Source organism: Schistocerca piceifrons, chromosome 2 (assembly GCF_021461385.2).
Source record: "Schistocerca piceifrons isolate TAMUIC-IGC-003096 chromosome 2, iqSchPice1.1, whole genome shotgun sequence".
In the NCBI taxonomy this organism is placed as follows: Eukaryota; Metazoa; Arthropoda; class Insecta; order Orthoptera; family Acrididae; genus Schistocerca; species Schistocerca piceifrons.
The window spans coordinates 261,932,206-261,954,904 of record NC_060139.1 but is presented as its reverse complement, the minus strand read 5'-3'; the positions used below and the strand labels follow the sequence as shown (position 1 = coordinate 261,954,904).

At 38.6% G+C, this 22,699-nt stretch overlaps 1 protein-coding gene across 5 annotated transcripts in view; it reads left to right on the top strand.

The window, feature by feature from the left end:
• The window catches only part of LOC124776464 (uncharacterized protein F26C11.3-like), a 92,295-nt gene that overhangs the window by 31,035 nt on the left and 38,561 nt on the right, over positions 1 to 22,699 (top strand). For 3 of the 5 annotated variants that reach the window (XM_047251473.1, XM_047251472.1, XM_047251474.1), the window contains one exon: positions 3,052 to 3,222. In XM_047251473.1, coding sequence (XP_047107429.1) covers positions 3,052 to 3,222 — 171 coding nt within the window. Of the gene's footprint in view, positions 1 to 2,351; positions 2,434 to 3,051; positions 3,223 to 22,699 lie in introns of all 5 variants that reach the window. The other 2 variants (XM_047251475.1, XM_047251477.1) reach the window with 1 other exon arrangement.

Genomic DNA, 22,699 nt, shown 5'->3' with positions numbered 1-22,699 from the left:
TGTTGATGCTACGTACTGATGTGCTTGGTGCTAGTACTGTAGAGCAATGAGTCGCATGTCAACACAAGCACCGAAGTCAACATTACCTTCGTTCAATTGGGCCAACTGGCGGTGAATCGAGGAAGTACAGTACATACTGACGAAACTAAAATGAGCTCTAACATGGAAATTAAGCGTTTCCGGACACATGTCCACATAACATCTTTTCTTTATTTGTGTGTGAGGAATGTTTCCTGAAAGTTTGGCCGTACCTTTTTGTAACACCCTGTAGATATGCTGCAATTGCACAGAGAAGTGTAGAAGACAATGATCTGTTGGCGACTCAGCAAAGGTATTTAAAGCTGACGAGCAGGATGTATCCTACATAGAGCTTAAACAAGTTCTTGCTATTCTCCCGAATCCAAATGTCAAACATGTTAGGAACACCTTATATTATGAGTTTCCCGGCAATTTAGACATTTCCAAAAGTGGGTGACAGGTCAAGTGTATATTTTTTCGAAGTGGTACGTTCTTCAAGTGAAATAATTAAGTACTCAGAACTGTAAACTAATACTATACCAAAATTTATATTATGTATAAGCAACAAAAATGTTCTACAAAGTTATTAAAACTTAAAGTGCCCTCTGAGTATATGTTACCTACTGATTCATAGCTAACTGACATAATAAAATCGGTTTAAATAAAAAAAACAGATTGTACTTCACATGAGTCCCACCCATGACAATTCCTTATCCCACCCGTGACAGTCTTTGATTGCAATTATTGTAAGTAAGTATTACTAATCTAATATTTATTGATATTATGTCATGTAGAGAATTGTTTTATTAATGTGAATTCAATATTTTCAAAAGAAAATAAGTGCATAAATCACAGATTTTTTCTAAAATGTTGGTGGTTATTCAATGCTACATCTGTTTGCTGTCCCACCCGTGACAAAGTTTTAAAGATGAATAACAGCTCAATTTGTAAACTTCTGACATTCAGATTTAAAGGGAAGGTAAAACAATTATTTGTAAGGCAACCAGTCAATCTTTACTTTATTTCTATTTATACTTTATGTTATATCAGCATCTGACGGTTGAAAAACGTAGTGCAACTGTCCCACCCGTGATAATGGAATCCCCCCTTTTTTTTTTAGTTAAAATGAGACTTAAGTCATCGCAGTGTTTACATATGAATGTCAGTGTATTTACATTTGCCACAGTTTTTTCACTAGACTTTGGCCTTGTAATGATTTGTTTGTTTATTTATTTATTTATTTATTCCTCTTTTGCAGCAGTAACATTTCCAGGTTGAACCACAATACTTTTTTGCACTGAATGCATAAAGACTCATCCTTTTTTATTTACATGATTTCTTAAGAATTCTTTTTATGCATACAGTGATCTATAATTAACCATTTTCGATGTTTTTCTCTTCCTCTTAAACACAAACCACACAGATACATACATCATACTACTGTTGTTGTTGTGGTCTTCAGTCCTGAGACTGGTTTGATGCAGCTCTCCATGCTACTCTATCCTGTGCAAGCTTCTTCATCTCCCAGTACCTACTGCAGTCTACATCCTTCTGAATCTGCTTAGTGTATTTATCTCTTGGTCTCCCTCTATGATTTTTACCCTCCACGCTGCCCTCCAATACTAAATTGGTGATCCCTCGATGTCTCAGAACATGTCCTACCAACCGATCCCTCCTTCTAGTCAAGTTGTGCCACAAGCTCCTCTTCTCCCCAGTTCTATTCAATACCTCCTCATTGGTTATATGATCTACCCATCTAATCTTCAGCATTATTCTGTAGCACCACATTTCAAAACCTTCTATTCTCTTTTTGTCTAAACTATTTATCGTCCACGTTTCACTTCCATATATGGCTACATTCCATACAAATACTTTCAGAAACGACTTCCTGACATTTAAATCTATACTAGATGTTAACAAATTTTTCTTCTTCAGAAATGCTTTCCTTGCCATTGCCAGTCTACATTTTATATCCTCTCTACTTCGACCATCATCGGTTATTTTGCTCCCCAAATAGCAAAACTCCTTTACTACTTTAAGTGTCTCATTCCCTAATCTAATTCCCTCAGCATCACCCGACTTAATTCAATTTCTACACATGCTAAAATTCAACTAAGAAGTAGAATGAGTTGCCAAGCAGTTACTGTCTGGTTTATATATGAAGTTAGTTTCATTTACTCTTAAATTCTTTACATCAATGGGTAGGCAATTAAAGATTTTTTGTGGCTGAATACCTCTCTTCTCTCTGTGCCACACTCAGGCTGAGTGATGGATAGAGTTGAATGCTTTCTCCTTGTAGTATTATATTCACAAATGTTAATGTTGTTTTCCAGCTGTGATTGTTAACAATAAAACTCATTATGCAGTGCCCAAGAATATGTTGCCATGAGACATTACTGAATGAAAATAGGAAAAGTAAGTCAACTTTTTGACTTATTCATCATGAAATCCTAATATTATCTGTAATGTGAAAGTTGCCAAACTTAGACATTTAACAAGATAACATGTGACATCTGGTTATTGTTATTATCAATATCAACACTTAAAAATGTAGAATATTTTGTTTCATTTATTGATTTACTGTCATTCAGTGTTTCTAATGATGTAGTCAGGCCTGTGCAGTACATGACATAACTGCAAGAATTTTGTTTATCTGAATTGAGTGATAGCCCATTTGCAGAGAACCAGTAGCACATTTTCAATAAAATATTCACATTTTAGACAGAATTGATTAGAATATTTGCATTGTCAGCAGAGAGAAATATTTTCCCTCCACTATGCACTATTCGTATGTGATATAGATGAGACTGCTTTACTTATTTACTTGCCAAATGCTTTGCAATTTCTTCCACTTCTCCCATGGTCTCCCCCTTTCTTTTCCTACTACTTCCCCCAACTTGCACTATCACAGTCCTCGTCACAGCTTTCTTCTTCTTTTTTGCATTGTGCTAGTGCAGATGTGAAATGTTTGGACATGTTACACTAATGTAAGTAACATTTAACATAAATATGTCACATTTTTCTTTTTTGTAGGTAGAGGAACAAGATGAAATGCCAAGGCAGATATGCTTGAGCTGTCTTAATAAATTGGAAAGCACATATGAATTTTATACCACCTGCATTTATGCTCAATCGACAATCCAGAGACTTCTGAGAGCTGAATCTCTACAAGATAGTGATCATGTTAATGAACTTGGCAATAAGGTAAACATTGCTGTTTATTATTTTGATTAAGGCTTGAAAGTTAGCCAAGCCACCTAAAGGGGAAGAACTATACTTGAGAAAAGGTGAAATGACAGAAATGAAGGGGAAGAAAGTAAACCAGAAATTCAGTAAACATAGTTGTTTCAAGAACAGAACATGAGATTTAAAATATGCCCTTTTTTACAAGCTTTTGTATTCGGCTACTGTAACGTTCAGATGGAAACTCTAAGGATATTTAGCAGGAAGTGGATGGCTGTGACATATTTCAAATTATTGAAAAAAATTAAGAGCTAACTGGGATATCTACACTTCATTTAACAAAGAGCCATTTTAGATGTAGATATTGTCTGATATTTGCATTTTTTGACCTAGAAATTGGGTACAATTGTGTGAAGGATTAGCCTTGATGACAATTACTATGTAATAATTTTCTGACAAATTTAAAATTAAATAGAATATTTGGCAGCCACGATCACATGTTGTAATATTTTTATTTTTTTTTTCCTCACTGACGGGTTTCAGCAGAATCTAGTTGTCGTCTTCGAATTTTCTGGAATAATACTACTGCACATAAATTGCACAAAAAATAAGTAATGCACACACCCCTAATAAAGCAAAATCGTCACATTGGCTTGTCAAATATATGCAGCTAAGTAAATAAAAATCCATAGCACCAGCAGTGTGCACTGAAGTGGAGTATTTCCTGATGTGCCATCACTATAACTGCTCCAATGATGAACTTGGCTCCTTTCCAGGGCACACTGTTAGTGCTACGGACTTTTTATTTACTCTGTTTTGCGTACCTGAGAAGCCAATGTGGCACATTTTGTTTTATTAGTGGAGTGTATGCTGGTTATGCACAGTAGTATTATTTCCAGAACATCCAAAGATGACAGCTATCCTCTGACAAAACAGGTAATTGAGGAAATTAAATAAAAATAAAAATATTACAACATGGGATCTTGGCTGCCAAACATTCTTATTAGTGAAATATCAGATCACTCCCAGCAATGTGTGCAACTTATAATTTTAAATTAGTCTGTTGCTTGTTCCACAGATGGTATGCACTACAATTAATTACTTGAAACTCTTCAATATGTTACATCATTCCCATTTCAGATGCACATTTCAAGTTGTTTGTTGGCCATATGATTGCAGTGTAAATCAATACTTCCTACAATTATGGTAACTGCGTATATTTATAGAGTCAACATTCTAGACAAAAGTAACTTACTCTTTTTGCTAACTTCATATCACAGAGTAAATTGTCAAGGTCTTTTATGACTGCTTAATTTGCTATTTCTGTACCGTATGAAGGCTTAATATGTGTTAATTAAAGAGTGCTAATTACAGATACTGTCAATTTTGAACTGATTTATTGCTGGCAATTCAGTTTGTGATAGAGTATATGTGCAATATATGTGAAACAGAATTGCTCTCCATGAGACATAATGTACACACATCAAAAAAAATTTTTGCATCACCCCCGTTCCCAGAACTCCTGAAGATAGATGTTGACTCTGGATATTGTATCACAGACACAGATGTAAACAACCATGCATGAGCAGCGCCTATTAGACGGGGGGTCCGACAGCCGATCAGTTCCAGTCATTCCACTAGGAAGGAGTCATATTGTCTGTAGTCCAACCGTGCCTAGACGGTCAATACCGTGGTTCGATCGTGTCCGCATTGTTACTTTGTGCCATGAAGGGCTCTCAACAAGGAAAGTTGTAGCAGTTCGCCTACTTTGTTTATTTCATGTGTTTTACTCGGTGTCGCGGTACTGGCTGAAAAAATAGGGATTGGATGTGCAACTACTATAAATGATGTAGCCAACAGATGCACAGCTGCGTTTCACAGTCTTTTACTTTCACTTTTCACAACTCCCCAATAAGACACAGCTATAAATGTATATGGCCAGTGCACTATTGTTCTAACTTCCCATAAGCTTCATTAATAGTTAGCAGCTACAATAGTTTCCTGTTGAACATCTATGAGCAGTAAAAGACTAACCACACAGTTCACAGTCTTTCAAATAAATTGAACAGTCACTGTCATTGCTTTGACACACAACCTATTGGTGTAACACTTATTTCACTGTTAAGTTGATGCATTGTCGTTGTTCTAACCAACACATGTTCCTCGTCTGAAACTTGGCCGTAGACAGACTGACTCGTGACCGAAATTCAGGCCCTTATGTATCATCACAATAATAGGTGCTCAAACTAGACATTGTTCGATGTTTATTTACAGAAATTACAATTAAAACAAAACTCATTAAATTAACTGAATACTTCGAAAAATTCCATCTTTGTAACAATGTCTTCTACTATAAGAGTTAGGCCAAATTCTTTGCTTAAATCACGAAATTAACAAATATAGTTAGGCAAACAATACTTTTGACAAAACTGTTAATTACTGTGGAATTAATTAAGGGCTGACTTTGCTAACACATTTTCAAATATAGCCAAATAAATACTTTAAGATTACTAGTATTTCGTCTTCCAAATGTTTATAATTAGTACAGAACTTATATTTGTTTATACATCAACAGTAGAATTTAAGTTACGAAACAATTACTGATTTCACCCTATAGCAAAATATGCTAACTATGGATAGTCGAAATAAATTATAGAACCAATTACATACATAAACTAAGCATAAAGTTAGCTCTGGTGTTATATTCTTTAAACCTGAGGACCAACCTTTATCTTTTACAATAATGCAGATTCTATTCACATATGTTAATGGTAATTAGTCAAAAGTGAAAAAATGAATTTTAAGGAGGCAGATGGCGAAACAAGGGGGAAGTAAAAATTATCCCAGCTTGCTTCATCACAAAGTGTCCAGGCGTCTCGAAGTGAACCAAAGCGAAATTGTTTGCACATGGAGGAGATACAGAGAGACAGGAACTGTCGATGACATGCCTTGCTCAGGCCGCCCAAGGGCAAGGTGGATGACCGCTACCCACAGAATAGCACGGAGGAACCTTTACTGTAATGCCACCATGTTGAATAATGGTTTTCGTGCAGCCACAGGAAGTCGTGTTAAGAATCAAATTGTGCACAATAGGCTTCATGATGCGCAACTTCACTCCCGACATCCATGGCAAGGTCCATCTTTGCAACCACGACACCATGCAGCGCGGTACAGATGGGCGCAATAACATTCTGAATGGACCACTCAGGATAGGCAACACATTCTCTTCACCAATGAGTGTCGCATATGCCTTCAACTGGACAATCGTTGGAGATGTGTTTGCAGGCAACCCGGTCACGCTGAATGCCTTATACACACTGTTCAGTGAGTACAGCAAGGTGGAAGTCCCCTGATGTTTTGGGGTGGCATTATGTGGGGCCGACGTACACCGCTGGTGGTCTTGGAAGGCGCCGTAACAGCTGTATGATTCGTGAATGCCATCCTCCGACTGATAGTGCAACCGTATCTGCAGCATATTGGTGAGGCATTTGTCTTCATCGATGACAGTTTGTGCCCCATAATGCACATTCTGTGAATGACTTCCTTCAGGATAACGACATTGCTCGACTAGAGTGTCCAGCATGTTCTCCAGACATGAACCCTATCGAATATGCCTGGGATGGATTGAAAAGGGCTATTTATGGACAATGTGACCCATCAACCACTCTGAGGGATCTGCGCTGAATCGCTGTTGAGGAGTAGGAAAATCGTGACTGACAGTGCCTTGATGAACTTGTGGAAAGTGTGCCATAACAAATACAATTGTGCATCAATGCAAGAGGACGTGCAGCTTTGTAGCAGAGATACCGGTGTGTACAACAGTCTGGACCACCACCACCTCTGTAGGTCTCACTGTATGGTGGTACAACATACAATGTGTGGTTTTCATGAGCAATAAAAACGGCAGAAATGATGTTTATGTTGATCTCTATTCTAATTTTCTGTACAGGTTCCGGAATGCTCAGAACCAAGGTGATGCAAAATTTTGTGTGTATTAGTGCTGCTTGTTAGTTCTTTTATCGTAGAGAAGAGGGGGATAGGCTGGGGAAGGTTGAAAAAAAAAGGGCAGGTCTCTCAGACCCCAGGATGAGAGGGACCACCTGTCTGCAGCGGCATTGAAGTAGTGCTAAAGGAACTTGACACCGTGAATCCTCCAGGGCTGTCCATAAATCCATAAGAGTATGTGGGAGATCTCTTGTGAACAGCACATTGCAAGCCATCCACGATATGCTCAATAATGCTCATGTCTGGTGAGTTTGGTGGACAGCGGAAGTGTTTAAACTCAGAAGAGTGTTGCTGGAGCCACTCTGTAGCAATTTTGGATGTGTGGGGAACCACATTGTCCTGCTGGAATTGCCCAAGTTCATCAGAATGCACAATGGACATAAATGGATGCAGGTGATCAGACAGGGTGCTTACCCATGTGTCATCTGTCAGATGTACCTAGACGTATCAGGGGTCCCATATCATTCCAACTGCACACCCCCCACACCATTACAGAGCCTCCACCAGCTTGAATAGTCCCCTGCTGACATGCAGGGTCAATGGAATCATGAATTTGTCTCCATACCCGTACACATCCATCCACTCGATACAATCTGAAATGAGACTTTCCCGACCAGGCAACATGTTTCCAATCGTCAGCAGTCCAATGTCAGTGTTGACAGGCCCAGGTGAAGCGTAAAGCTTTGTGTTGTGCTGTCATAAAAGGTACACAAGTGGGCTTTCGGCTCTGTAAGCTCATATCAATGATGTTTCGTCGAATGGTTCGCACGCTTACAGTTGATGATTGTCCGGCATTGAGATCTGCAGCAATTTGCGGAAGAGCTGTACTTCTGTCCCGTTGGACGATTCTCTTCAGTCATCATTGGTGCCGTTCTTGCAGGATCGGTTGCCAGCAGCAGCAATGTCAGTTTTACCGGATTCCTGATATTCGTGGTACACTCGTGAAATGATCCTATAGGAAAATCCCCACTTCATCACTATCCTGGTGATGCTATGTCCTACTGCTTGTGCGTTGACTATGACACCATGTTCAAACTCACTTAACTCTTGATAACCTGCCATTGTAGCAGCAGTAACCAATCTAACAACTGCGCCAGACTTGTCTTATAAATATAGTGCGAATCGCAGTGCTGTATTCTGTCTGTTTACACACCTCTGTATTTGAATATGCATGCCCATACCAGTTTCCTTGGGGCTTCAGCATGGTATCCGTTACGAGTTCAACACTGGACTGTGGTTTTCATCACAAATGTATTACAGTGTTCACAAGTTTGCCCAAGAATGTCTCTCGTGGCTGTTGTGGATGCCAAATTTGGCAATCTAGGTCAAAACAACAACACAAAAGGAATATTAACTATTGCAGCCTGGACAAATGAATCATAAAGTATTGCAGTTATAACAAAATCAGAGACTTGGCAGTGATATACTGTAATAAACAGAGAAATAAAGGCGCAGATACACCACAAACAAGCTTTATTTGTAACTCCATAAAATAAAACCCCAAGTTATCTCATTTTATTATTTTGGGGGAAACTTAAAATCCCAAGTGTACTTAGGCTACATAAGAACAGACTTTTGTAAAAAACAAAATTCCGCTTATATCTGTTCCAGCACTGATTAAGTGTTCTACCACTCAAGAGCATCTGGTCATGCATTTGTAGCATGCTTGTTATGTTTTGCTTGAGTTGGTTGCCACTAGAAATCGTCTTCCACTGCGTGCAGCTTTGCATACTCGATCAGTAAAACATGCACTTTCAGCCTCTGTCCTGTGTTATTGTTTAGGCAATGCTTTCAGTGAAAAGTGCTAGACAGTGGTATGAGATAAATACATCCACTGTGCTCCAGCCAACACCTCAGAGATTTGTGTTAACAGGCAAATGTTGTGAAACACAATGGTTAGACTTCATAGCTACACAAAAAGTAAAAGACTTCAAGTTTCAGGTTATTTTAGTCAAAGTGCAGTGCACGAGTATACTCTGGATTTTTTTATGAGTGATCTTCAAAATTTTATAACTCATTATTTTGAGCTTTCAAAGCTATCTGTCTATGCCTGTATGTAATGCCATTTGTTGTTTTTCATTAACAAAAATATCATTTTTTGGACGTAATTTGAAAAAAATCGTTATGTTAAACATAAAGTTATTAGATCTGTGAAAAATCACATTTTCTCACTCTTGCAGTAGAGTATTAAAATTTTCTGCATACTGGGAGCTATCTTTGTAACGTATTTTTTCTGACAGATTAATTTAATAACAGTGTAATAAAATTACCTGTAATTGCAGCTCTGTTTCACTCCTTCATGTTTTGACAGAGTGCTAGAAAATCATTTAAATCTTTAACTGAATTTCTTGTATCAAGAGGATTTGTAACAAATCTCATTTCAGAATAGTTGACAACTCTTTTTCCATCCCACAAAGAGTCTGTTTCATCTTTTTTAATGATTGCTATTCAGTGAAATACTTATTTAGAAGTCACCAAGTAGTCATACCTATAAACACTGCAAAAAGTGGAATATCAGCAGTGCCTGTAAGATATGTGACAAGAAGTGTTGCTTCATACTATAGTTCGTTGTCCTCAGGATGAAGCCACAGGTGCAGTTTAATGTAGTAGATTAAATTGATAAAATATTGCCCAGCTTTCTGACTATGAGCACCTTAAAATAGGCATTGTGGCACACAGCAGAGTTGGTTAGTTGGTAAATGATCATTGTTATTTTAAACAATTAAATTTCAGGCATGTAGTCTTTTAAATTCCAACCCTTTTGCTGGCATTTCAGCCGCACATCTTTCAGCCATATTTCAAGTGAACCGAGAGACAATCTTTATGTTATTAAAAGGCAAAAATGCACATTAATTTAATGGAAAGCCCAAATGAAATGTAACTCATTTAAAAAAAAAGGAAAGAAAAACACTCACCGAATAGTTGAGGTGTTGAGTCATCAACAGGCACGTAAATAAGACTGAGAACTTCGCAGTGTTTCAGATGAATCCGTTTTTGAGAAGAAAAAGTTTTGTGTAAAAGTTAGCAGAGTTAATGCAAGGGAATATCACAAGCTTAACCTCATATTTGAGAGAAAAGGAACACTTCGAAGATATCAGCCCCAGCAATTGATCCCCTGTGAAAATTTGGGCCATACTTCTGATAGTTCACAATTATGAATTTCTGAAAGTACAGCTTTTAAACTTCCACACTCACCAGTTTTTTGTCACTCACTCCACTCCACTGCAGCCGTGTAATGCACGAGTGCAAAGTATGGTACAGTGGATTGACAGCCAGTGCCCTCTTATTCTTGGGATGTTGAAGGCAAGTCCCGATGCAGTTGACATCAATAGTTCCTTTCCTTTCCTTTCTCCTACCTCCACCTTCAGTTTACATAACATATATCACAGCTGCAAATTCTGCACAGTGTCTGTTCTTTTGGGTATTTCTCAAGGAACAGGCACCATTCATTCTTATAATTGATTCACCTCAATGGACAATTAATCCACCACCTTCAGTGTGGATGCACAACTATGTTCTACCTCCTGTGGGAATCTCAAAGTGGCGGGCACAGGACATATGGATGGGGACTGGGAATAGGTGATGCTAGGTGGGAATGTGGGTTGACTGGGAGGTGCGCCGAGATAATCCATGCAACTGTTATAAACACTGTGTTCAGGTGGCACATCGGTTAATGCAACCTCGTAATAAGCAGGAGATTCTGTGTTTGAATCTTTGTCCGGCACACATTTTTACTTGTTGCCACTAATTCCGCATAAAGTCCCGATGAAGCAAACATCAGTAGTGCCTTCCCTTCTTCTTCTTCTTCTTCTTCTTCTTCCTCTCTCTCTCTCTCTCTCTCTCTCTCTCTCTCTCTCTCTTTCTCTCTCTCCCCCCCCCCCCGCCTCCCTCCCTCCCTCCCCCCTCCCCCCTCCCTCCCTCCTCCTCCTCCTCCTCCCCCCTCCCTGCCTTCAGTTTACATAATGTGTATGTTGTTGTTGAGGTCTTCAGTCCTGAGATTGATTTGATGCAGCTCTCCATGCTACTCTATCCTGTGCAAGCTATCTCCCAGTACCTACTGCAACCTACATCCTTCTGAATCTGCTTAGTGTATTCATCTCTTGGTCTCCCTCTACAATTTTTACCCTCCACGCTGCCCTCCAGTACCAAATTGGTGATCCCTCGATGCCTCGGAACATGTCCTACCAACCGATCCCTTCTTCTAGTCAAGTTGTGCCACAAACTCCTCTTCTCCCCAATTCTGTTCAATACCTCCTCATTAGTTATGTGATCTACCCATCTAATCTTCAGCATTCTTCTGTAGCACCACATTTCGAAAGCTTCTATTCTCTTCTTGTCCAAACTATTTATCGCCCATGTTTCACTTCCATACATGGCTACACTCCATACAAATACTTTCAGAAACGACTTCCTGTCACTTAAATCAATACTCGATGTTAACAAATGTCTCTTCTTCAGAAACGCTTTCCTTGCCATTGCCAGTCTACATTTTATATCCTCCCTACTTCGACCATCATCAGTTATTTTGCTCCCCAAATAGCAAAACTCCTTTACTACTTTAAGTGTCTCATTTCCTAATCTAATTCCCTCAGCATCACCCGACTTAATTCGACTACATTCCATTATCCTCGTTTTGCTTTTGTTGATGTTCATCTTATATCCTCCTTTCAAGACACTGTCCATTCCGTTCAACTGCTCTTCCAAGTCCTTTGCTGCCTCTGACAGAATTACAATGCCATCGGCGAACCTCAAAGTTTTTATGTCTTCTCCATGGATTTTAAATACCTACTCCAAACTTTTCTTTTGTTTCCTTTACTGCTTGCTCAATATACAGATTGAATAACATCAGGGAGAGGCTACAACCCTGCCTCCCTCCCTTCCCAACCACTGCTTCCCTTTCATGTCCCTCGACTCTTATAACTGCCATCTGGTTTCTGTACAAATTGTAAATAGCCTTTTGCTCCCTGTATTTTACCCTTGCCACCTTCAGAATTTGAAAGAGAGTATTCCAGTCAACATTGTCAAAAGCTTTCTCTAAGTCTACAAATGCTAGAAACGTAGGTTTGCCTTTCCTTAATCTTTCTTCTGAGATAAGTCGTAGGGTCAATATTGCCTCACATGTTCCAACATTTCTACGGAATCCAAAGTGATCTTCCCCGAGGTCGGCTTCTACCAGTTTTTCCATTCGTCTGTAAAGAATTCGCATTAGTATTTTACAGCTGTGACTTATTTAACTGATAGTTCGGTAATCTTCACATCTGTCAGCACCTGCTTTCTTTGGGATTGGAATTATTATATTCTTCTTGAAGTTTGAGGGAATTTCACCTGTTTCATACATCTTGCTCACCAGATGGTAGAGTTTTGTCAGGACTGGCTCTCCCAAGGCTGTCAGTAGTTCTAATGGAATGTTGTCTACTCCCGGGGCCTTGTTTCGACTTAGGTCTTTCAGTGCTCTGTCAAACTCTTCACGCAGTATCATATCTCCCATTTCATCTTCATCTACCTCCTCTTCCATTTCCATAATATTGTCCTCAAGAACATCGCCCCTGTATAGACCCTCTATATACTTCTTCCACTTTTCTGCTTTCCCTTCTTTGCTTAGAACTGGCTTTCCATTTGAGCTCTTGATATTCATACAAGTGGTTCTGTTTTCTCCAAAGGTCTCTTTAATTTTCCTGTAGGCAGTATCTATTTTACCCCTCATGAGATAAGCCTCTACATCCTTACATTTGTCCTCTAGCCATCCCTTCTTAGCCATTTTGCACTTCCTGTCGATCTCATTTTTGAGACGTTTGTATTCCTTTTTGCCTGCTTCACTTACTGCAGTTTTGTATTTTGTCCTTTCATCAATTAAATTCAGTATCTCTTCTGTTACCCAAGGATTTCTGCTAGCCCTCGTCTTTTGTACTACTGTAGTAGGCATGGGCTTCGTGTCTATCTTGGCCACAATAATGCGTTCAATAATATGTATGACAGCTGCAAATTCTGCATAGTGTCCATTCTCTCAGACATGTCTGAAAAAAAAAAAAAAAAAAAAAAAACAGACACCATGGATTCATATAACAAAATGAATATACCTAAACATCTGAAGTGTTATTGTGAAATTTAGTTAATGATTTTCTATTTACTATTTAATTATGCCAATTACACTGAAGTTTTGAAATCCAAAGAAAATAATGCACAACAGCGATGTTAAGAATTAAATAGTGCTGCACTGCTTCTTTAAGGCACACTCCTTCATTTCATTACTTTACTTTGCATTTGTGAATCACAACAACAAAAATTTCAGAAAAAGATAATATGAGCAAATGGTAATTGTTGTATGTGCATGTTTAAAGCTTTACGTTTGGGTCGCATCTGCGTACTATCAGAATTATGCTCCAATTTTTTTTGCACAGGATTGATTGCTGGGTCTAATATCTTGCAAATGTGCTTTCTTCTCCTCAAAATATGAGATCAGATGGGTGAGGTTTCCTTGTTAGTTTTGTTTGTGTGCCTTTTTTTGAGGAATTGGTGGGTTCACCTGTTTTGCTAATGACCAGGAGAAAGAGCTTTTGACAATACATTATGTATTATCTTTGTTGTTGTTGTTGTTGTTGTTGTACTCTTATCCTTATTCTGCTTCCAGTCTTTTCCAACTGAACCATGACAAAATGACGATCCATCAGTAGAAACATCTGTTTATCCTGAGTTATTTTCATAGTGCAGCCTTGTGATGCAGGCACTGATGGTTGGCTGATTTTTCCCCATGTTTGAATTGCTTTGTATATTTGGCATTTGTACCACGTTTCTGCTATGGCACTGGAAACTAGTTGAGCCTTATGATTTGTTTCATCTATATATGTCAAAGTTGTCTTGCAGAATTTAAGTTGACATTGATGTTATGTTTTATGCTATTACTTAATGCAAATGTTGCACTTAATCGCATTTCCTGGGATCAGTACTTGGCAGTTGCACTAACAATCGGACATAAGCTTGGTGTTTGAGGCTTTCTTCAGCACATCTGTGGAACCGAAAGCAAACCTAGATAGCTTTTGAAAACATGTTTTAAACTTAATAACTGGAAATGTATGAACTGTGAACATTTTTACATTATTTGTTTTCGATGCTAACTGGTTTCCAGCTTACAAGGCCATTGTCAAACAACAATCTTGATTATGAAGGTATTCTACCAAGGAGTGACAGAATCTTCCATTACTAATGACAAAGTATAGTGTTATTTTATTTTTGTGTATGTATTAACAAGTATGTTATATGAGGTTTTCAGTAGTGGAGTTTTCCAACGAAACATATTACCTGTAGCTCATAATTTTAATCGTTTTGTAATTTAAAACCATGAAAGACAGTTACAGTGACCTGCTGATTCTAAATAACACATGTGTGACAAACTTGCCTCCAGTCCTTACTATTAAAGCTTTGGCAAGTCAAGGATTTACCAGATGCGTGACTGATTTTAATGTTCGTTGGCTGCCGTGTCATCTAGGGTATGGTCACACACCGATTGCATCACCCAGCAAATTATTGTGCTAACTTCAGTATACTTTAATAATTGTGGTCAGTGGTGAATATTAATAATGTTCTGATGAACACCAGCTGGTTTAGTTTAAAAATAAGTATTTATTGATTCTTCAAGTTTGTGGACTAACACCACAATATCAAGTGCAACACACCATGTTATTGTTTGTAATAAAATTCTTGTGGCTGACTGTCAAAAGATGTAAAAGTCCAACAGTGTGTATACGACCCGGAACAACTGGAAAATCCGGGGAAAACCCGGGAATTTTTTCATTCAGGAAAAACCTGGGATTTTTTTTAGAATTCCAGGAATTTTCCGTTGTTTCTGTTTTCAGTTAAATTTTTGTAATTTTGACTGGTAAGAACCGATACTCTAACAAAGGATATTACTGTATCCCACTACTGCAGAATAGTACTGCAGCAATAAAACATGAACAAGAGAAAAAACGAAAATTAAACTTAAATTGCAAAGGAAATGCACCATATACAGCGACAAAACACAGTGCTCATACAAGCATCTGCCAACAGCAAAATGTGTCAAAGGTTTTAGGAACACTATGCAATGCTTCGTAACAACAAATTGTCTCCGATGAATGTGACGTCACAAATGTTTACATTAGGTTTGTTTTAGCAGTTATGAGCAGGATCATGCGCATGCGCAGTTGAGTAGTACCTTCTCCCACTTCTGGCTACAGGAATGTGGCTGTTGACTGTGTAAGCAGTCGCAGCAAGCAGCTAGACGCTACCGGGGAAAATTTTACTGGAGCACCCAAGCGGCCAGATACATGCATGCGCAGCAGGCACAGATCTAGGAGTGGGGGGGGGGGGGGGGAATTCATATTCATGAGGGGAAAAACCTTGTTTCACAAAGCAACTAGCATCCAGCACATGTTAGTCTATTGATTATTCATATGACTTTGAAACGCATTCCTGTCAGTTCCTGAACATTTTTGAACGCATTCTATTTTGATTTCTGAATGAATCGTAAGTTGGTTTGTGAATGCGTGCATAGTAAACATGATGTCTCTGTCAGGGCAATACTCGTCGTATGTAGAAACAAACTTTCCTGCGGACAAAAGGGGCTGTACGAGCTGAATGGAGTAAGGCCGAACGGATGAATGCCAACCGCTGTCTGATTGTGTGGTAATTGGGTTTGCGAATGATGAGCGTTGTTGTAATTACTAGCAAAAACCATAGCTTCAGACTACAGGAGTGAAAATAAACGAATAACAGGCAAGAAAGATTACGTATTACCTTCTTGGTGTATCCAAGAAAATGAAATTTTGACAGAAAATTTTTGTCCAGATCGCTATATTGGTAAGGGCCAGTTGTACAGTTCCCGGCTAGCAGCCGCTTTAAGTTCTATTCTGGAAGAAGTGCGGAAAATGCGTTGTACGAACATGTAACAACGCCTAACCGGAGAATAATCACGGGATAACTAAACCGGTGACTGTGGCAGAGTTAGTTAAGTTAACCTGCAAATAAGCTTTGACATTGCCAGGAATAGTTACAGAATTAGTGATAACAAGACTTTGTTAGAATGAGGAAGGAGAAGAAACGGGGACATCACACAAATTATGGAACAATATGACGATTCCAAGTTTGTATAAAAATTTCCTAGTACTACTTTTCAATCTCGTGCTTGAGAAGCTGGAGCGTATGAGTGAAGTGTGAAACTATTTCCTAACGTAAAGCTTTTTGCTTGTAATAGGTCTAATAGTCATTTGATACTGGTACTTTGTGAATTATATTCTATCGCTTCAAAAACGACCGTTTGTGCCAAAACAGTCTCGTTTATTTGGTGTGTGTTACAATTGTTGCAGTATTAGCAAGGCCTACTTTGTTTTATCTAGCAGACAGTGACAAAATAGATGTAATCAGATCGGAAAACCACACCAGTCTTCGGTCCTATTTGTATTAACAGCTTTTTCAGTATTAGACAACGACATTTCAACTTTTCATGTAGAAAAGGTTGACGAACTTTGATGAGGCAATAGATTATTTCGCAGAAAGGAAAGCACGCCATGTAAAGCTGCAGCAAGATTAGAGAGAGAAAAATTCTAGGTGCTAAGGCTTGAAGAAATGTGTATTTTCCTGCTTGTCTCATGTCTTTACGGGGTTTATGTATCCTATATTTAATTTTATGTCACACAAAGCAGCAAGTTGTTAATTGATAGGGAATAAAGAGTGCAAATTTTCTGAAGAGTTCTTTTTTATATACATATATTGTTTTAGATATAAAAACAAAGATGAGGTGACTTACCGAACGAAAGTGCTGGCAGGTCGATAGACACACAAACAAACACAAACATACACACAAAATTCAAGCTTTCGCAACAAACTGTTGCCTCATCAGGAAAGAGGGAAGGAGGGGGGAAGACGAAAGGAAGTGGGTTTTAAGGGAGAGGGTAAGGAGTCATTCCAATCCCGGGAGCGGAGCGGGGAAAAAAGGACAGGTATACACTCGCACACACGCACATGTCCATCCACACATACAGACACAAGCAGACATATTTTTTGGTCTTTAAATATGTCTGCTTGTGTCTGTATGTGTGGATGGATATGTGCGTGTGTGCGAGTGTATACCTGTCCTTTTTTCCCCCTAAGGTAAGTCTTTCCGCTCCCGGGATTGGAATGACTCCTTACCCTCTCCCTTAAAACCCACTTCCTTTCGTCTTCCCCCCTCCTTCCCTCTTTCCTGATGAGGCAACAGTTTGTTGCGAAAGCTGGAATTTTGTGTGTATGTTTGTGTTTGTTTGTGTGTCTATCGACCTGCCAGCGCTTTCGTTCGGTAAGTCACCTCATCTTTGTTTTTATATATAATTTTTCCCACGTGGAATGTTTCCTTCTATTATATTGATATATTGTTTTAGATATATATATAAAAAAGGATGGACAGGATGTTAAACTGGCCGACTGTAAGCAGGAGAGGCACCACAGGACATTTTAATTTCCACTGTCCTGAATATGGTTTGATAGCATCCATTACAGAATGTACACATTTCAATTCCACAGAGCGAAGTACAGTGATGTGCGATAGAAGAATGCAGTGTGAAGAGGCGAGGCACTGCACTTTGGCACACTTACGACCAAATAATGTGTGTTACATTTCCGCGAACACATATGTTTTATGCATCAGACTTTCTGTAAAGATGTACGCTACAAAATGAATATATTTTTGAAAATCCATTATATTTTTATTTTTATTTTTGACGTCCTGTCTCAAACGCTCGAGGGAGCGGCGGGGTATTGCCCAGTTCAGAAATATCGTAGATCTGGGGCTGATGCGCAGAGCAGTCTGAGTGTAACTGCGCAGCGGAGGTGGATAGTCTCCATGTGACCCATGTTTACATTTAGTGATTTTGCTGTTTCCTCTTCGTTTACTGCTCTCATGTCAAATGAAAACAGAACAGATTTCTGTAGCTGGGAGCTATCAAGTGAATTAAAATACATTCACATAATTATGGAAGGCTAAAATGTGTTATTAGTTGCAGATTTTATTTTATTTCCACCTTTCTGACAGTCAAGCATTAATTGCCTTGCAGAACAATGAAGTAATTTCTTCTGCTGAGGCAGACAATATATTTGAAACAAAGCATTTAATTCCACACACTGTTCGCTGCATTTCAAGTGCACGTTTTCAATTTCTAACACATATGGCATTATGCCATAATAAAGAACTAAACATGAGATAACACAGTACTGGTACTCCAAGAAAATTTACATCTCGAAAACCACATTGAAAAGCTTAATATCAGGTCATGGCCTACTTCTCTGGGAGTATCCTCTGATGTCTTTTTTTTTTTTTTTTTTTTTTTTTAAATGACATAATGTAAGATCTTTTAATGTTTTACACGTACGAACATACGGGCTCCCTATGACATCGTAGCTGCACAAGCGCAGTGACGCCTGTCATCTGGTGCTGTTTGGCAATTGCAGAACCAAACCTATTTCTAACAGGTTGCAGGAAAATATTCCGAATGGTGGTTTGAAAAGCATTACCATCAAAGTACCATTCTGGCAGTTATACTAGAACTATGTGCGAGAATGTACTATGAATTTCTCAAATCACAGAGCGTTTGATTCTCATTTAAAGCTTAGCTTAGCTTCTCTTGCAGCAATTAATCTTATAGACCAATATTATATGTGAAAGCTTTGCGTTTCGTGTAGCAACACTATGTATATTAATTTAAACCATTAACTTTTTCTGTTTGTGTGTTCGCACTACTTAACAGTGATGTTGCTGTTGGCTGACTACATCACATGTCCTGAGCTCTGAATACCCGCTGTCATCGGCTGGCGAGATCACATGACATGAGCTATGACTGGCTTACAAAAGGGCATCGCAATCTCGATTTAAATGCTTCGGAAATTAACATGCAGTGTTTGGTGGAATTCGAATTTCTACTTTCATAATACGAAAATATGCACCGTGCATGTTGCTGCACATCAAAGATCTTTCCAAAACGCGTTTTTTCCCCTGTGTTTAGTTTTCTAAAGTGCCTGGAAATTCTATGCCCATATATAAAACCATAATCATTCAAAGGACTGATAAGTTGTACAGTTCCAAGAGAAAATATACTGTCAGTTAACAGGGAGGAAGAACGTTTTCACCCGGGAGAAAGTGTATTTTTAACCAGGGAATCCGAGAGAAATCTTGGAATTTTTTTTCCTTGTCCCCGTATACACCCTGTCCAACACATCTGCTCAGATGTTAAAGTTCTCTAAGTGACTGGTATAAAATACTACAGTTTTGTATGTGTATTCAAAAATTAAAGCCCAATGTGAACTACTGATACTTTTGTAACTCCTCCACGAAATTCTATAATCCATGGAGCTGTTTCCCAAAAAATTTCCAGGTTCTTAGAGATGCGGCACTAATTTGTCTTCTGAGAAATATCATTCAGTTGAAGCCTGTGAGACACATCGCTAACAATACCATACATCCAAGCTCGGCCAACTCTCAAAACGAACTGTCAGAGGCAACTGCCCTTTTATATAACCGTGGTGTGTCATCATAAAAATTCTCACATGTGCATTTATCTTATTGCTGCTGTACATGTTGCATGTTAAACAGGGCCAGGTTTTTCCAGCTTTCCCACTGTGGCTCAAGATTTTTGCTGGGTTTTTAATTTTTGATTTATTTAAAATTTAATTAGTGAGGTAGTTAATCTGCTCTTATTTGCTATTAATTATTATCAAACGTAATGAAACTCCTATGACTTTGGCTAGGTACTGCTGTCTTTCTCGCATTGCTACTACTTTTATGAATTTACAACTTATTTTATGTGAAATTATGGTTTTGCATCTCGGAATGGATGTTCCAGCTTGTTGTTGTTGTGGTCTTCAGTCCAGAGATTGGTTTGATGCAGCTCTCCATGCTACTCTAGCCTGTGCAAGCTTCTTCATCTCCCAGTACCTACTGCAACCTACGTCCTTCTGAATCTTCTTAGTGTATTCATCTCTTGGTCTCCTCCTATGATTTTTACCCTCCACACTGGCCTCCAATACTAAATTGGTGATCCCTTGATGATTCAGAACATGTCCTACCAACCGATCTCTTCTTCTAGTCAAGCTGTGCCACAAATTTCTCTTCTCCCCAATGCTATTCAGTACCTCCTCATTAGTTATGTGATCTACCCATCTAATCTTCAGCATTCTTCTCTAGCACCACAATTCGAAAGCTTCTATTCTCTTTTTGTCTAAACTATTTATCGTCCATTTTTCACATCCATACAGGGTTACACTCCATACAAATACTTACAGAAAAGACTTCCTGACACTTAAATCTACACTTGCTGTTATCAAATTTCCCTTCTTCAGAAACGCTTTCCTTGTCATTGCCAGTCTACATTTTATATCCTCTCTACTTCGACCATCATCAGTTATTTTGCTCCCCAAATAGCAAAACTCATCTACTACTTTAAGTGTTTCATTTCCTAATCTATTCCCTCAGCATCACCTAATTTAATTCGACTACATTCCATTATCCTCGTTCTGCTTTTGTTGATGTTCATCTTATATCCTCCTGCCAAGACACTGTCTATTCCGTTCAACTGCTCTTCCAGGTCCTTTGCTGTCTCTGACAGAATTACAATGTCATTGGAAAACCTAGAAGTTTTATTTCTTCTCCATGGATTTTAATTTCTACTCTGAATTATTCTTTTGTTTCCTTTACTGCTTGCCCAATATACAGATTGAATAACATTGGGGATAGGCTACAACCCTGTCTCACTCCCTTTCCAACCACTGTTTCCCTTTCATGCCCCTCGACTCTTATAACAGCCATATGGTTTATGTACAAATTTTAAATAGCGTTTCGCTCCTTGTATTGACCCCTGCGACCTTCAGAATTTGAAAGAGAGTATTCCAGTCAACATTGTCAACAGCTTTCTCTAAGTCTACAAATGCTAGAAACATAGGTTTGCCTTTCCTTAATTTATCTTCTAAGATAAGTCGTAGGGTCAGTATTGCCTCACGTGTTCCAACATTTCTATGGAATCCAAACTGACCTTCCCGAGGTCGGCTTCTATCAGTTTTTCCATTCATCTGTAAAGAGTTTGCGTTAGTATTTTCCAGCCGTGACTTATTTAACTGATAGTTCGGTAATTTTCACATCTGTCAACACCTGCTTTCTCTGGGATTGGAATTATTATATTCTCCTTGAAGTCTGAGGGTATTTCGGCTGTCTCATACATCTTGCTCACCAGATGGTAGAGTTTTGTCAGGGCCGGCTCTCCCAATGCTATCAGTAGTTCTGATGGAATGTTGTCTACTCCTCGGGCCTTGTTTTGACTTAGGTCTTTCAGTGTTCTGTCAAACTCTTCACGCAGTATCATATCTCCCATTTCATCTTCATCTATGTCCTCTTTCATTTCCATAATATTGTCCTCAAGTACATCGCCCTTGTATAGATCCTCTATATACTCCTCCTATATAGACTCCTCCCACCTTTCTGCTTTCCTTTCTTTGCTTAGAACTGAGTTTCCATCTGAGCTCTTGATATTCATGCAAGTGGTTCTCTTTTCACCAAAGGTCTCTTTAATTTTCCTGTAGGCAATATCAATCTTACTCATAGTGATATATACCTCTACATCCTTACATTTGTCCTCTAGCCATCCCTGCTTAGCCATTTTGCACTTCCTGTCGATCTCAATTTTGAGATGTTTGTATTCCTTTTTGCCTGCTTCATTTACTGCACTTTTATATTTTCTCCTTTCATCAATTAAATTCAATATTTCTTCTGTAACCCAAGGATTTCTAGTAGTCCTAGTCTCTTTACCTACTTGATCCTCTGCTGCCTTCACTACTTCATCTCTCAAAGCTACCCAGTCCTCTTCTACCGTATTTCGTTCCCCCATTCTTGTCTGTTGTTCCCTAATGCTCTCTCTGAAACTCTCTACACTGTCTGGTTCTTTCAGTTTATCCAGGGCCAATGTACTTAAATTCCATTTGAATTTTTTTCAGTTTTAATCTGCAGTTCATAACCAATAGATCAGAATCCACATCTGCCCCTGGAAATGTCTTACAATTTAAAACTTGGTTCCTAAATCTCTGTCTCACAATTATATAATCTATCTGAAACCTCCCAGTGTCTCCAGGCCTCTTCCATGTATAGAACCTTCTTTCATCATTCTGGAACCAAGTGTTAGCTATGATTAATTTATGCTCTGTGCAAAATTCTACCAGGCAGCTTCCTCTTTCATTCCTTACACCCCATTCCCTATTCACCTATTACTTTTCCGTCTCTTCCTTTTCCTAGTACCAAATTCCAGTTACCCATGACTATTAAATTTCCATCTCCCTTCACTATCTGAATAATTTCTTTTATCTCATCATACATTTCATCAATCTCTTAGTCATCTGCAGAGCTAGTTGGCATATAAACTTGTACTACTGTGGTGGGTGTGAGCTTCGTATCTATCTTTGCTACAATAATGCATTCATTATGCTATTTGTAGTAGCTTACCCGCACTCC